At 44.3% G+C, this 17,409-nt stretch overlaps 1 protein-coding gene across 4 annotated transcripts in view; it reads right to left on the reverse strand.

Moving 5' to 3' along the window:
• The window catches only part of KLF3 (KLF transcription factor 3), a 28,338-nt gene extending 15,254 nt beyond the window's left edge, over positions 1-13,084 (reverse strand). The window contains exons 1-4 of one of the 4 annotated variants that reach the window (XM_050710442.1): positions 12,953-13,084; positions 10,369-10,440; positions 9,261-9,299; positions 2,170-2,266 (exon numbers count right to left, since the gene is read on the reverse strand). In XM_050710442.1, coding sequence (XP_050566399.1) covers positions 2,170-2,226 — 57 coding nt within the window. In that variant the 5' untranslated portion in view covers positions 2,227-2,266; positions 9,261-9,299; positions 10,369-10,440; positions 12,953-13,084. Of the gene's footprint in view, positions 1-1,256; positions 1,346-2,169; positions 2,267-9,260; positions 9,300-10,368; positions 10,441-12,952 lie in introns of all 4 variants that reach the window. The other 3 variants (XM_035550769.2, XM_035550751.2, XM_050710443.1) reach the window with 3 other exon arrangements.
• Positions 13,085-17,409: the final 4,325 nt, after the last annotated feature.

Consider the following 17,409-nt stretch of genomic DNA (forward strand, 5'->3'; position numbering starts at 1 on the left):
GGAACAAACTCACTCCTCAGCTCGAGGCAAACCTGAGTGATCTCCATGAGGGAAACCCAAATAATGTCCTTTCATCTGAACTTTCTCAGGAAAGGCTCCCATTCCCCCAAATCTTCCTTTCCTGCTTTTATTTTGTATTATGCAGTAACTGAAAATATACGCATTTGGTAAAATGCTCCAAATAGCCTCTAGGAGCTGCTGAGAGTGACAGCACTGAGTTAAGAGGACGCCCAAGATGACACCAGAGGTCCAACCACACCTTTGAGGTGTAAGCAGCACGCGGCATAGAATACACAACATCTGGAACTACAGTCCTGAAGTGCATCATGGTTGGGAACGTGCCCTTATTCTTCCCATTGCAGGTTCTCCCTCACCCGCTGTTGTGGGGGAGAGAAGGCTCACTCCTCTCCCGGTCAGCCTTCTGAGGGACTGACCCTGCCCAGGATGCTGGGGCAGGATCTCCTGCCTCTCACGTGCATCATCCCAAGCCACTACAGAACCTTTTTTGGGAGACGAAGGCAGATGTGTACAAAAGACAGCTCATGGTGTCTCTATAGTGATTTTCTGTTACTCATGTATTAACATTTTTATTGTACAGGTGGCCCACTTTCTGCCTTTGATAGATACCATAAAACATCCTTAGATAATCATAGATAATCACCACTAATCTTACTAAGGACATGCAATAACTGTGATTGAAGTCACAGACAGACTGATCAATACTAAGGTTCTTTCTTGACCCAAATATTGGAATTTGTCAATATGCTTACACCCTCAGTAATAGGCCAATTATTTTTCTATCATTGCTCAGAAGTAAATAAACCCCATGGAAGTCAAATTTTAATTTTAAAATGAATGTAAAACTTAACTCTCAAGAACTGTCATTAGTAGCACCAAAGAAATCAGAGTGCTCACAGATGTATTTAATTTAACGGCGATTATTCTACATTTTAAATAAAACAGGAAACAAACTTTTCACTGAGAGATACCAGTCAGAGCATGAGTTTAATGCACCCTAATTTATGCACACTGACTTCACACTTTTAATTGATCAGCCTTTCTAAGGGTGTGGTTTCATGTCACACTTAATCTGATCTTATTGCAGGCTACTGCTGAAAGAGGAGGTCCGGTTCCCTCCTCCTTCCCCCTCCCCTTGCTCTAGCATTGAGCAGCTGCAGAGTGAATCAGATTAGTTTCCTGATCTGACAAAAAAAAAAAAAAAAAGGGGGTATTTTTGGTGGGTTAGCAATTCTGACCATTCAAGGGGCTGATCCAAAGAATCCAAGTTATTCTGTGTCCACACAATAGCCTCATGTCATACAAAGAAGACAGTGGGAGCAAAATGCTGAAAAAGAGGGATAAAAAAAAACAATCTTTCAGCAGCAGCAGCCTGAAGTTGAATATGTGAAGTATAGATGAAACTGCTTCCTAAGGTTGTAGTTCCCTGGCACCCTAAATCATCATAGATCAGTGTCCCCTTCCCAGCTACACGTTACTGTTGCTCTTGCTTACCAAACATTTTGCAGAGCTGACCCTATATACCAAGTTGACAGAAAATTAACCCCATCAAAAAGCCACATCTCCATTTCTTTTTCTCCAGTCCTCCTACACTGTTTCTCATCTGATTACACATAAGATAATTAATCCAGCATACCCAGGAAAAAAGGCATTACTTTTTTTGTCAGGATTAATTTTCTGCTGGTTAGAGCACTGAGTTAGCCCTAGGCACATGTGGTCAAGACCAGGAGAGAAAGAGAAATGGGATGGGGAGAAGCTGTTCATTTAGTTCAAAGGTGTAACACTGAAACCACAGGCTCTTGCCAATTCACTGTGAAGTCTGGCAGCTTCATTTCAACCTACTTCCATCAGCAGCATGACCTAAAGAGATTGTATTTGCAGTGTGTGGGTGAGGAGTTCTTGGATGTTCTCTCCTCTGCTCTGTGGATGGGAACACCAGCAGAAGTAAAGCTGCAGGTCATTTATGGACAACAAATTCATGAAGTACAGAAAAAGTCTTCCTACACTACGAGTCTTATTGCCCTAATATCAAAATACAGATTCACAGCCTTTCCTAGACTAGCCCAAAGCTTGGAGATCTCTTGGTATAAATTTATAGATGGAAAAACTACAGAGTCATTACAATGGCTAAAATATTTTTAGAAGTCTTACCACTGAAATAGGGTCCATGGCTTCTTGCTTGATAGGGACTGGGTCAAACATTAGCATCTTTTTTATTCACCTGTTCTGATGCCTGCGATGTCCCGGCCTACACAAGAAAGACAATGTGTTAGAAAGCTGCAGGAAAGCCCCAATTCAACTTTCTGAATTGTAGAGAACTTACTATTCGCCAGGTAAATGTCTGTATTTATCCATCTCTAACACAGTTTCTTAAATATTTGACAGAGCTTCATTAAAAAAAATAATTTATCTTAAGCTTATTCTTCCCCACTCACCACTGAAATAAAGGGACATCTGCTCACTTTAATGAAAGTTGATGTGAATTTTTATTGTTCATTTCTGTATATCAACTTTCATTAGCTGTCAGTGCGTAAACACATCACTGTTTAGACCATACATTTCTCATCATGATTTTAACTTCAGAATAATCTTGTATAGCTGACAATATAGTGAACTGAGTCTGGAAAGAATCTCTTTCCTAAAAGTCCTCACAGAAAAGCCAAAACCTTCATATGCAATGACACAGAAATCAACACAAAAGAAAGATGATTAAAAATCAGGACTAATTTGGAGAGGTACATTCAACGTGCTACAATAACTTAACATTAAAAAAAACTTAAGTTATTTTCCCAAGAGAATAGATTTGCTGACAATTCAACAATAATTTCTGCTAACTATGCAAAGGAAAAACACTCCAAAAAATCTGGCTGTATTCTGTGCAGCTTCAGTTGTTTTTTCTACAATGTTCAACCTTACTTTTCCAATTCTAGCTTATCGTGAACTGCCTGAAAAAAAAGTATTTAGCACAAAGCACGTCATCACTTAACTATTGTATTACATATCTTTGGTCAGTTTGGAAAGATACTGTGCAGGAAGAGAATAGATATCTCTGCTGGAGTGGGCCATAAAGTAAAGCAAAAAAGTAAAACTAAGAGAAGCAAAGTAATGTTGTTCTCAGTGACACTTAGATGTTGGTAAGCATTTATATACCAGTTGAGATGATATATATGACTGATGTTCAGTGAGGATGTTCTGATCACATACAAGTACACTGCACAGCCCTGCAGGGAAGTGGTCTGACGTCTCTAAGATGTTGACAAAAAACTTGCATTTACTTTTGACCAGTAGATGGCACTGGAAATAAACGAATACAGCCAGATGACACCATCTAGACACTTTCACCTCAAGGAAGTAGGCTACAGGCTCAACAACAGATTTGTAGTTGTTGCTGGAAAATTTCCCCAGAAATGTAAATGTTAAGATATACCTGCTTCAAGTTAAAGCTAACGAGCCTACGCTAATGAACAATCTTGCAATTGACCGCCACATGTGTTTGTAAACAAGAAATTGGTAAATGCTTCCAGAGAAAGATGGCATGAGCTGTTACAAGTCTATCATTAATTATTCAGGTATATGAATAAAGTTTTAAGAGTTATGGAAAAATATTACAATATATTTGTAATAAAATATAAATATAAAATGTGTATATTTCTATTATATAAATTATATCTGCCGAATAACAGAAACAAATTAGGATCAAAAATGAATTAATGTATCTTCATAACTTTTCTTAGAAAAATCATAGGCCTGATAAAAGCAAACTGAAGAAAAAAAGGAGAAAGTTAAACAGAACAGCCCAATGCAATTTCAAGTTTAAACTTAAAATGTACTTTTAGTTTAGAAGCAGTTCTGTTAAGATGACTCAACTTACTAAAAGTTGTGATAATTTTGTTAACACCTTAATCATGCTTGCAAGAAGGTTATCAACCATACTTCTTTTCTTTGAATCGTTATTTTTTTCAGGTTTTTAATATTTCCCGGACAGAACTAACATTTCAGAAGACTGTTTCCCCAGAAATATATCCACATATCTACGCACTGAGTACACACATGTATCTATGCATCACTTACGCATATCCACTGACATATATATGCATTGTGAAAACAGAAAAAAGAGGTACTTTTAGACATAAAGAGTATTTACAGAAAAATGCACCACTTCAGACTTCATACAGAAGAATTTGGAAAAACTCGCTTTCAAGTTTCCAGAAACTTTCAGTTTTTAGTTTGAATGGGCATTGATAGTGACACACCAAGTTGTACTTTAGTGAAGAGAGGAAGGAAGGAAAGGAAGAATGAAGAGAAGAGAAGAGAAGAGAAGAGAAGAGAAGAGAAGAGAAGAGAAGAGAAGAGAAGAGAAGAGAAGAGAAGAGAAGAGAAGAGAAGAGGTTTGTTCTAAGAAACCAGTCATGCTCCCGGGCTATTCATTTTGTCATTTTGCAGTTTTAAAACTGGATTTTCTTCAATTTAAGAATTAGTCCTTTTCTCCTTTTGCTCCAAGAAAGTGCATGAAAGACCTCTGTTTCACATTTCACTTCACACTACACATCAGAGTGTTTCTTGAGAGGACTCGAAATTACTGTGCAGGAATTAGAGTGCCATTGACAACAGAAAGCGTACTGCACCAAGTAAAAGTGAAAAGTAATTCTCAATCTTTCTCAGATGCAGTCATTTAAGAACAGTAGCAGAAAACATTACTTTTATTGCTGCATCATAGTGCAGAAATTGAGTACTCCTTCATCATGTGTTACTCTTAAGAGAGAGCTTTTCTTTCCCAATTTGATAGCAAGTAGAAAAATTTTCAAGAAAGGAAAATCAATGAATGTATAACACTTGGTCTTGTTGGTCCAGATTAGAAAGCTTGATGCTTACTTTGTGGAAATTGATAGAGCTGCTAGAGAGTCAATATAAACCAGCTTTGGGTCTGTCATTTAAAATTCAGCTCAGAGTGACACTTTCCTAAGACTGCAAACAAACTCATAAAACCATGCTCTTTGTGTTTAGAAACAGTGCTCCAAAGAGATTGCTTGGCCCACATTCACAAGGAAATATGGCTACAGACACGCTAATAAACACACAAATACATCATGCTACTTCAAGTAAGAAGTAACAGTAGTTTTTCTTAGGTTATTTGTAAAATTATGCCTACCAAGTCAAAACCTTACTATGTCTTTCCCCGAAACATGTGAGAAGGGGCCAACAGGGAAAGTAAACAATCTTACTTGTTTCTATTACAGAGGAATGAAAAAAACAGTTGGGTTCTACTTTACACACTGATTTCATAATATGCTTGTTTGAAAGCCCACAAACTGTTTAGTAAATAAAACTAATTTCTGGAAAATCAAAATACTGTTCCTCTTTTCTGAGGTACCCTTAAAATAACAGTGAAGAAACAACAATATATTTACATTAAACGTATTAAAAAATAAGGGCTTTTAGTGTTCACCTATTATATAAATTATTTTACATTAGAAGTTGTTTTTTTTTTTCACGTGGGCTAAAAGAATTTAAAATGCATGTAATCTGAAACTAAATAATTAACTGCAATCCGGTAGGCAAACGTTCCACCTTCTTTTTTTTTTTTTCTCTCCTTCTCTTTTTTTGCTAACAAGCCACCCAGTTTTACTTTCTTGCCTCCTCCCATTCACTCCACCCTGCTGATCTCTGCCAAGTCAGTCCAACTTGTCCAAACAGGACATGGCTTTTGATAAGATTTTGCTCACACCCTGTACTTCAGAAAGACAAATGAAGCAATTGGGTTTTGTATGCAAATAAGGACAGGTGCAAGGTAAAGTCCAGGCAAAGTTCCTCAGTATTTTCACGTGTGAAGTCCAGTGAAATGAGCAAATGAGAAAAATCACAAAATCTGCACTTACGATCCAATAAGAACAGAAGTATCCCCTCCAGAAGGAGGGTTCATGTCCCTGTCAGGCCTGGGTACTTCTTGCGATTAACTTGTGAATAAGAAAGTATGGTCTGCTGTTTCAGAGACATAATTAGTAAATGAGAGCTTAAAGTTACTTAGCCTGTATTCTGGCAGTAAGGATTTGTATAGATTATTTGCAGTGGCCGAAAGGAGCAAAGCAGTTGAAGAACACACCCAGCCTGCACATCTGCACCACACAACAGCTGCTGAAGAGCAATCGTGCTCCTGCCACAGCTCTGTACCTCACCTTCAAGGTCCACCAACCCCACAGACCTGCTAGGAAAGGGTGGGGTGGATGTCCAGTTCCGACTGCACATCCAGCAACTACAGATCCTCTCTGCAGCACAGAGCCTTTGCTCCAGACCCGGGAGCACAGGCAGTGACCTGAAAGATAGCACAGCTGCGGATAGCAGGGAGGGGGCCATAAATCCTGCCTCTCTTCACTCTGCATAAAACTATGCGCGAGTGTTTGCTTTCTCAATCTTTCTGCCTGGGGAAGCAAGGAATGCTGCCCTGTGGTACAGTGAGGCTTTGTCTAGAAGCATCAAGGTATTATTGTTACTGTTGGTATAATTACAGAATAATGTAATGGTATCTGCTAAATTAGCACTGCCTGAGCGGCCTCCCCAAAGACAGGGCAGCTTTTGCAGCACTGCTGGTATCTGGCAGCCACCGTACGTCTTGTGGCCGCAGCTCTTCGGCCCAAGCCCTTTGGGACTTACAGTGTTGCCCCGAAAGTGGTACTTCTTCTGTGAGCCTCAAGTCAGACTTCCCCTGTTATTAAGGAGAAGTGATAATATCAGAAGACTCTCCACTGATGAAATCCAAAGGGAGGGGAGGCTTCCTGGGCTGGGCTGAGAAGCCTCCTTCAGTGGAACCTTGGAAGATAGTCTGACAGAGAAAAAAACAGCATCTGACAGCAGGAGTCCCTGGAAAGGGTTGAAAACGGGTTTTCCAGAGCTCCTAGCAAGATGTGTTTGCGCTGACAGTACCGGCTGCTCATCAAGACCTGTGTCAGCAAAAAAAAAAAAAAGTATTTCTGAAGTTTCATTAACTTTAATGGGAAGTAAGCGAGCGCTGAACTGCGCCGGGCCCCAAAATAGCAGCAGGCAAAGAAACTCCCCAGCTCAGCAGAGCACAGCACTCAGATTCAGCCCCAGACAGCATGAGCAGGGGAAGGAGCAAAGGCCTCGAGATGGAGCTGGGGGAAGGGAACAGAGCAGCTACCCCACGAAGGACAGCACGGGGAAAATCATGAAGAAGCAGTACACCAAGAGAACATGTTGTTGGTCAGCAGCCCCCTGCATTTGCTTATTCACTGGATTTCCTCTGGGAAATGGCAGAAAGTGTTCAAAAATTTAGGATACTGTGTAAAAAGAAGGCGGTACCTGGACAAAAATTTTTAGCTGAATGTTTTACTTGTTAGTCATAAAAAGAATATTAAGATAAATGGCAATATTTTGTTTAGATTTCATTAAGTTGTGTCACTTAACAATAAAAAGCTCTCCAAAAATGCCATGCACCCTAGTGCAGGGGCTGGACCAAATGGCCTCAAGAGCTCTCCTCCAGCCTTCATTATTCTAAGATTAATATGCCTCTTCAACTAGATGCTTGAATGATTTCAATCAAAATAACTAGTTTTTTAAAATCCACTACAATCAAATATTCTAATTTTTATGTAACAGCACATTTTATTCTTTCCTTTCGCATAGCAAAGAATTTCAAACTATTTTGACTTTTTATTGACATGAATATCTCTTACGTTCATTCGGAAGTGCAAGCAGGCTGAAAAATCTGGTATTTTGTGCAGCTTGTACATCCTAACTTTGACCTAGAACTGTTTTGTCATGATCATTTATCAGCTGTGTAGCAGACTAATCAGTATTTCAATTAGATTTGATAATTACTGTTGCAGGCTGTTTGAAGCCACATGTCAGGAAATGGATTTCTTGAACGTAAAAATTTCGGGCAAAAAAAGTTTTTGCAGTGCTCACTAAAAAGTGTCTTTTCTGCCAAAGAAAAATGGAGTCCAGTTCAACCTTCGGTTCTACATCTACTGAACCCAAGGGAAAGAGAAAGAAAAGCTCTTGAGGCACCTCCATTAGACAATATTCTCCCTTATCAGGGCAGACTACTGTCTGGTTTCCTGTCTCAAGCTACTGCTTACAAGAAGAAACAGTCTAGTAAGGATAAAAGACCAGACTTTTGAAAACAAGTGAAGTATGTGGAATGGTATGATAATCTTTCCATTCCATGCTGAACTTTTTTTGTCGTGTTTTTCTTAATTTTGAAGATAATTTTAAAGGACAAATATTAATCCTATCTTTTTATATTACTACGGAAGAATGACAGAAGATACTGCTTTCTAACATAAAGGATTCTATTATTTCATGAACCTTGAGAGAGATTAAAAATTCTTGATAGTACGGGAGAGAAGAAAGGAATTCTAATCCTAACGAAAGAAAGTATACATTTATGAATAATAGCTTAAATGACTAATTTGAGTGAGGATTTGAATACAGGGCAAATGTTGATGAACTTCTGTGTATCTACAGGAGTGAAAAAAACAAGAGGGAGAAGAGCTGGATAGCGTAGGGTGTACAAGTGAGACAGTGCTCAAAGAAGTTCAGACTCTTTAAAAGCGGAAATTCTGTCGTGCCTTCATGGATCAAGTTTGCTGGTAACGTACTGACTGCATGATAGGCAGACTTGACAACACACTTCTTTTTGTTTTTTTCCATTCTGACTTAGTTTACTACTAAAAACCTACTAGAGCTTTATCGTTCAGTTTGGCTGATGTACACTTGCACTTCTTTCCCCTGGGAGGTATCTATTGTGGCTACAAAGCCCTCAAAGGAAAGCTCGGCATCAAGTCAACACTTAATAGGGAAGGGTTAAATCTCTCCTAAAACCTGCTCTGCCAAACTTCATATTCTGGATTGGAAGCAACTAGTCTTGGAATGAAAACACAAAGCTTCAATGCTGACAGCATAAAGGAACTTTAAAAGACCTCCTGTTAGCCGTGCTAATTAATATTAAAAAGTTGGTTTACAAAACTATTATAATTTTAATCTCAGTCTTGGATTTTGTAAGACTTCTGAATACAAAAAGGTGTGAACCACAAAATGTACTGCATTTATTATACACTAGTTTCCAATATCAAACTGCAGTTAAATGCAACAGTTTTCCTTTGTCACAGGGAAAAAAAAAAGATGAAATGTTTGTAATCCTGTGCAAATTGAGTAAATTAAGTAAAAATAGTTATGTAGAAATAAGTGGCAGTGACCAATGTGAAAATAATCAGTAAACGACTTACCAAGACTGTGCGGCCAAACACTTCTTGTTATCTGGATTTCTGAATAGACAAGAAACAAGTTCACGTAAGGATGTGCATGTTATTTAGTAAGTACTTTTTTCACATACAATTAAGCCCTGAAAGAGGAAGTTCATAGCATGTATTTCAGATACTTCTTAAAAGACACAATAGCATTTAAAATGTCTGCGATGATCACAAACAAGTGATCCTTAGCATCCTAAAGAGCAACTGCAGAGATTAAAAGGCTACTTAAAAAAAATAATAAAAAAAGTAGCAAAATGGAAGAGTTGAAGTATTTCAGTGTGTACAGGAAACATGCATGTTCCAGCACAGAAATGACAGAGAGGAATAAACAATCCATCTTGCATTTTCATCCAGGGGCCTGATTCTAAAGCCCAGTGAAGTTAATGCAAGTCTTTCTCTTGATTTCAATGAGCTTTGGCTTGGGTCCTTTAGCTCTTCATCAGTCAGACCCAAAGCAACAGCAAGATTTATGTCTCTTTTTGGATTTCCTCTTGATGTTTCTCCATGTTTGCCTGTAACAGGCTGTGGGGAGAAGACAAATCTAAGAACAGGACTATAAAGATTACTTTTGCACCTTCAGAAACACAAAACGTAGGACAGCTATGCCTATTGATTCCAAAGAAAAATTAGCCAGCAGTCTCACTTTCTGTATAACATCCATGAGACAGAGAATCTTCTAGTTTGGATGACGAGAAAATGTTTATTCCTTTCATGAACTGGAACTACGAAGTGCTTGCGTTGGGCCATCCAGGTTGGGTACGGGCAGAAGCCAAAGCTCCCTTAGAAAGGTGCATCTGCAAGATGTGGGCTCTCTTCTCGCACTCTTTTTACACCAGCGTAACTCCGCAGCTTTAATGGAGCTATTCCAGCCTGGCTGGTGTTGCAAGCCAGAGGAGAAAACTGGATCCCAGTTCTCTGGAGACTTGAGTACCCGTTCTCGGCAAAGGGAGCAAAGCTCTTCAGGTCACCCCCATAAGCACATCGGGAGTCGCGGGTGCGCGTTAAAGGTTAACTCGGAAATCTCATGATGACATAACACAGGCATCTTAAGCAATCGTGAGTGTGTAGAGACATGATAACTCACTGGGTGGGGATTGGGAGTCGAGGGGCAGTGACAAGGGGCCTGGACGAGGCTACCAATCTACCAGAAAACAGCCTGAAACAGGAAAGAGCACCACATATGCCACTTGGAATGTGTGACGCAAACCCCAGCCTTGAAACAAAGAACAGGAAACAGCTCTGCTGGCTGCGCTGGGGAGAAAGCACAGAGAAACATTTAGGCGGCCCTCCCTGACCCTATATTCATGAGCAGCTGGAGTCTTTTAAAACAACAACAGTGGGTGGAGGTGTTTGTTCATTGGGTGTGAAGAAAAACACTGTCTTTATGCTGGGGACCTGCCCTATTTACAAACAGGCACCCTTAACAACACGAGGGAGCACGAGATTTTTTAGACACCACGGGTCATGATGATTAACCGAAGCCTTTCCCTGGGATTGATTGATTTATTACAGGACTGACAGAACGCCAGTAGCTAAACAGAAGCAGAGCTTCGTTTCTCCAAGCAGTCAGCTCCTAGCCCAGAAGCGAGGACCTACACGAGCAGGGCCAAGGGAATCAGCCCGCCACAGGAGCAGCTGTAGAGGAAGGGGCTGCTGCAGGCATCATCTCGCTTCTTTGGGCCAGCACTGCTCGATGGTCGAAGACCTGCACAGTTCAGCGCACCTAGCACATCTGTCCAAAGCACTGCACGCTTGGCTTTCGGCATCCCTCTGCCATATGCAGAGACTTTGCCTCAGGACCTGACTTTCTGTGTATAAAACGCTTTTATTTTCGAAACACCCAAATACCCAGCCAGATAAATGAACTCCTTCCTCAAGGTGGAGGCAGAGGAAAGGTGCACTTTGTCAAGATGTCATATACTAGAGTAATTTCAACACTTGCTTTCCTTCAAAGCTGTGGTTTCATTGCACTCTCTTCCCTTACGTGCTTTGCATTGGTTATTTATACACCAGGGGTGGGACATCTAATGCTATCCAATGTGAGAACGTGTTACAGCAAATTATGTGGACTGGCACTACAGCAGCACTAACAACTGCTGCAGGCTTTCCATGGCTGGTGTTTAAGAGCACGCTGGCCAGCAGAGCATCTGCACAGCGATGTGTGGGTGCAGGCTTTATGCTGATGATATCAGCTCCTTACTTTCCTCATACTGAGTATCTGGAACTAAGCAACTTGGTGGCCGTACAACTCCTGTCTCTAGTACCTTAGAGCCTTTGACTGATCTCACTCACGTTCACATCATTTTTTATCTGAAGGCTTTTGCTTTTGGCTGACCAGGTATCGACTGCATGGCTCAAATACTCACAGCACATCAGGGCTGTCTCACGGCTCTGTTACTGAGAGGAAATTTTGTTCAGTTTCTCATGGAAGGCACAGACCACTTTAGACCTTCTCCCTCCTCACACACACCCCGCCCTTGCCCCCGTCCCCCTTGTGGTCTGCACGACACTGCATGCAGGGGAAAAAAGGTATTTTGCCTGCTTGGACAGAAATAAAAAAAGGCCACTCACACCAGCTTCAGGTTTTTGTATTTATACTCGACAAAAAGCTCTTAAAAATACAAGAGGAAAGTTAGTTTGAAGTAAATCTCTCCTGGGCCAGGCAGGATTATCAAATCCAGATGTAGTTCCTCTCACACAAGAAGTTCCTCATGCAATTACTAAAAGTGTGCATCTTGAAAGTATTCTATGGGAAAAAATCATTACTGAGCAGCCACATAAGCCTTTGTTTTCAATACAGGTAATGAGCATTTATGGATATTAGTTTAAATAAAGTCAAGCCTTCAAAGCTCTTGTATCCGGCACCCAAATTCAGCTTTTCATAACAATAAAACCTTCAGAGTTCAGCTCTACAAACAGTGGCACTTCCTGCATTTTCAAAGGCTAGGAAGCAAATAAAACGCAGCGGACAATACAGGTACAGTAAGTGAATTATCAGGGGAGGACACGAGGCAAGTCCCTACTTATTTTCCCCCCTTCCATGCCCCTCCTGAGCAGCTCCCAGCCCCTCTCTCCACCTGCGCCCCCCGGACCAGGCTGTCCCGTGCCAGGGTTGCCCCGAGCCGTGCGAGACACGCATCTGACGAAAGTCCAAAGTAAACGCTCCCGTTCCCGTTTAGGCTTAAAGAAATAATAATAATAATAATAATAATAAATGAACGGCATCCAGAAAAAGGGAAGCAAATTGCGGTCGTTATTCCTACCGCCGTACCCAACTGCGGCGCGGCGTGGTTGAACTTCACCTCGACCCCTGCCAGCTCGGGGGGGGGGGGGGGGGGGTGACATGGTTTTGAGGGGCACGACCATCCCCTGGCGTAACTGGGAGCTCGGCCGGCCCCTTCCCAAAACCCGAGTCCCCCCGGGAACATCTCCCCGGGCCGCTGCCACGTCCCCCCGTCCCCAAAAAGCCCCCGCACCCCGGAGCCGGGAGGGCGGCCCCGGGGTCGTCCCAGCGGGAGGGCGGGCGGAGGCCGGGGACCCCCCCCGGAGGCCGGGCAGGTGCGCGGAGCCCCCGGAGCCCCCCCCGTCCCCACGACCCCGTCCCTCCGGCAGCTCCGGGAAACTTTCCGGGGGGGCTGCCGCGCACACACACACTCACACACACTTACGCTGGGCGGGAGGTGCGGAGGGCGCCGTGGGGGCGCTGGGCGGCGAGGCTAGAGGCTGGAGGCGCCGTGGCTCCGGCTCTGTGTGTGTGTGTGTGTGTGTGTGTGTGTGTGTGAGGAGGGGCCGGCCTCGCTCCCTCCCGCCCTGCCTCCCTCCCTGCCTGCCTGCCTCCCGCCTTCCCCCCGGGCTGCTGGCACCGGGCCGCGCTGTCACATGACGCCGCCGCCTCTCTCGCCCTGCCCGGCTCCCCGGGAGGGTCACGGAGGGGAGCGCGGCCGGGCGGGGAGGGAGGGAGGCAGGCAGGAGGGCGGCTCCCCGCCCGCCCGCCCGCCCGCGGGGTGGAGGCTCCGCCGAGGGGCCGGGGCGAGTCGCGGCGCACAAACAAGCGGGCACGCCGTGACTCCCCGCCGCCCGCCCTGCCTCCCGGGGGCAGCCGGCCTCGCGCAGACACTAATTATCCGCCAGCGGCCCCGGGCGGGGCGGGGAGGGGGACAACCACCGCCGACAAACCTGCCCGGCCGGCCGCTCCTCCCCTCCCCTCCCCGCCCGCCTGGCGGCCGGCCCCGGAGCGCGCCCCTTCTCCTCGCTCCCTGCCCACCCCGGCCGACCTGCGGCGGCACAGCAGCCGTCACGGCCCGGGGGGAAGGAAGGGAGGAGGGAGGGTAGGAGGGAGGTGCTCGCTCTGGGGCGCTGCCGCCGCCGAGTTGGCTTCGCCGGCGGGGGCTGGGAGAGGGGAGCGGAGCGAGGCGGGGCGAGGCGAGGCCAGGCGGCCGGCGTGGGGCAGAGGTGTGGGGCCGCCTCCGCCCCGGCTTGGCGGCTCGTCCGCTGCCGGCCGCCTGAGGCCCGTGCCGGGGTGTGCTTTATGGCCGCGCTCCCACCTCCCGCGGGGCGCAGCGGGCGGGGAGAGGCGCCTCACGCTCCGCGCCGAGGGGCCGAGGCCCGCCGGGGGGCACCGGCCTGAGGCGGCCCCGGCTCGGCCCTTCTCGGGGCTCCGCTGGGCTGAAGGCAGGAGTCGGCCCAGGACGGCGCTTGCTGCTGGAGGCTGGGGTTTTGCACGTACGGTCCGTGAAACAGGAGCCGCTTGTTTCCGTGCCCGCCTGTGGGCTGAGGGATTTCACTTGGAGCGGTGTTTGCTTTAATAAAGTAAAATAAAATCCTGGCCTGCCGTCTCAGCTCTGTTGCTTAGGCAAAGGTTCTGCCCCTAACAAGCTATATATTGTATATAAGCTGTTATATATTCATTGTGCCATGTACTGTCCTGTATTCTTCTGATTGATAAATGGTACCTAACACGTCAACCAAAAGGCAACTGCTGCGCTTGGCAAGGCTCTGTCCTGCAGTGTGAACTGTGGACAGATGAAAAGCTTTTTGAGGATGGAGAAGTCGCCGTGTGGGACTCTTCATTACACGCTTGGTCCTGTGGGTAACGTCAGTGGTGGGTGCTGGGCATGTCCAGCTCCCTGGGATCAAGCTGTGTATTCAACTCCCTGACTGGGACCCCAATGAAACTCACCTCTGGATGGTTGGGTTGTTATTTCTGTTCTCTTTGATTATTACCAAGTCAATAAAGCTGTAAAAGCAAAACACAGAAGGAAGGGAGAAGGATCGGGAGAAATGTTTTCAAGATGCGTGCTTTGCTGTGCACAGCCACACGTTCAGCTTACATCTTTGGTTCTAGTATGTTTTAATGTGTCCCCTGACATAGCTTGATAGTCCGTATGGCTTTAAAAAGCACACTAAGACACCAGTCTGAAACCCCGAAGGGTATGACTCAATGACATAACAATAAATTGTAGTATCTCCTGGATAATTACACTGTATCATGTCACAACAAGGTATTGTTGAAATATTATCATGTAGCTCATAAAGTGTGATTTTTTTTTTATTATAAGCCTATAAAATAAACAGAATTGTTGTGTTAGAAAATACACACAGACACAAAACATTTTGTTAGGGCTGTGAAAAGGAGCTGCTGTAATTTTCTTGCATGAACATGCTCAAGATAAATTAGTTATGTCCCAGATTTGCACTCTTTTATTCTGGGAGCTAGCACAGGTTACACAGCTAGCTAGAACTCTGAAGTCAGGGGGCAGAGTTGTTTTGGTGTCCAATTGTGAGACAGGCGAAAATATTTCGTAGTAGCAAGCATGCTCCTCCTGGTAAAATCACTGGATTTTCCTGTTAACTATTACCTTGTTCTGGCCTCAGATGAACCAAGTTTAATCCAGTGCAATTTTACTGTGTTCTGTGAAGTCACTCTGGATTTGTATTAACAAACAAGAGAGAGGGGGTTGTGAGTGATGCTTTTGTGGTGCAAAACAGGACGGTGCACCTGTCAGCATTTCATTATCTTCCTGTGTTTGGTTTTTGTACTTAAGCAATTCAAAAATTTGAAGAGATGTTCCAATTCCAAAGGGAGCAGAATCTCACTGATTTTAATAGGAATTGAAAAGCCAGGAGGGGGAAGCTGGGTGTGCGGAGAGTCCTTGCCATCTGTTTAGCAGACCCAGCAGTTTTAACCAGGTCTGGAAGTGTTTCTGGATCAAAGGACTGGCTGATGGCAGCCCTTAACATCTTCCAGCACAACACCTCCTCCATCTCTGCTTTGCCCATCATCCCAGCAGCATTTCAGATGTTGCCGTGCTGAATGACTTCTCTCTCAGGAGGAAGACCAGTGGCATGCAAGTCCCTCGTACGACAGGAATAAAGGATATTGCTCGGGTCTCCTTTGCTTTGCTTTGTAGCACATGGCATGAACCCTTGTCATGAGATGGAAGATTCACATTCGGAAGCGTGGTGGAGAGCATGGCACATTCAGGTTTCTGGTATAAGCAGACAAGAGGTGGTACTTAGAGTGGGCGGAGGTGAAGGTGTGCATCATTGACATGAAGAAATCAGTATTAAAATGTTAAATTAAAAAGTATAAGATGTTCAGATGTCTATAAGAGGACCAAATCCAGCCATGCTGAAATGAACCCTTGCTACTATCAGCTAAATTACCTCTGTGATAAATGTGACTTAAACTGTACACAAATTTACATCTTTTAAGGGTAAAACTTTTTATTCTGCTTCCCCTGAATCAGTTTAAAATAAAAGAAGTGTACTTTTATTTGTTGTACTTTTTGTGTACTTTTTCAATCCTTAATTCATCTTTGGGTTATGGGATGAACTTGGGGTGGATTGCTAGTCCCAAGCAATGCAAGTGTTACTCTGGCATTTATTCTGAGTCGGTCTGTGTTACAAAATGTACTATCTAGTCAATGAGTGGTATTTATACAGATAAATAGTCCTTAGTCCACAGATACAGGATAAGGTCTATACACGTTTGATGTATTCAGGTACATTTGTATAAACCTACCGTGTTCTGCAGAGTTTCAAGTCAGATATTCACCTCTACATCTGGTACTCACTAAACTAGCTCTGGATGGAATGAGGGAGAGGTCATCATATATCCAGCAAAATTCATTATTTTTCTTAAATGCAGTTCACTTCTTGGAAGAACCATAAATTTCACACTTAAAATGGTGTACTAATATTTCTTGTACACTAAATGTTTAACCTCAGCAGCACAGTAATGATACGGCTCAGTGTTGTAATTCCAAGTTTTCAGAAATGTGGAAATTGAGACAGTAGGAGTTTAAATGATTTAGAAGCTTAGGTATGTCTACACTGCAGTCACAGACATACCTGAGCTGGTTTTAAACAACTCAGCTTGGGAGCTGGGTGCAATCCAGCTGCAGCAGCGTGGAACTCAGAGCTGGCTGGAAAACGTGCCCAAAAAGCTGGGTAAATACCTGAGTGGTTAGGCTGGCCTGAGCTCCATGGCTAGACTACTACCGGTGCCTAAGCTAGCTAATTTAGAGCTTGCCCGGCTGTGTTTATACCATACTGCCGTCACATCAGTTGTGACTGCAGAATAGACATACCCTCCTGTGAATTGTGTGACTCAGCCCTGTCTCTTGGCTGACGATGCTCGTGCAGTTCCGGGAGCTGTGTGGGTAGTGTCAACCCGCTGGTCCCCATGAAAGGCTTTTGTAGATACTCAAAACTTCACAGTACAATGCAAGGCACACTTTCACTGTGTGGAAGCTTCTCATGTTGACGTGGTAGCCCCTCATCTTGTAGCCACTTGGCCACGTGAGTAGCATGTGAGTCAACCCGTGCGTTTGCATAATTGGGACCTTACTGTTTGCTTAAAGGAAGGGCAAGATGGTGGCGAGCAGCCAGGCTCCCTGGGTCTGTCGTGCAGGTGCATGAGGGAGGAAACCACCCGAGGAGCTTGGTCAGAGCTGGTGGTAAGGTGGATGGGGCCTAGGGTGGGGGCAGATGCCTGAGCCCCTCCCAGCCTCCCCCCTCCAGCATGGCTGGTGCTGCCGCCTGACCCATCCGAGGTTCCTCCTCCTTGCCTGCCCCTTCCCATCGCCTGAGGACCAAGGCAATTGCCATTGTTGCTCACCCC

This window comes from Cygnus atratus, chromosome 4 (genome assembly GCF_013377495.2).
Source record: "Cygnus atratus isolate AKBS03 ecotype Queensland, Australia chromosome 4, CAtr_DNAZoo_HiC_assembly, whole genome shotgun sequence".
Classification (NCBI taxonomy): domain Eukaryota; kingdom Metazoa; phylum Chordata; class Aves; order Anseriformes; family Anatidae; genus Cygnus; species Cygnus atratus.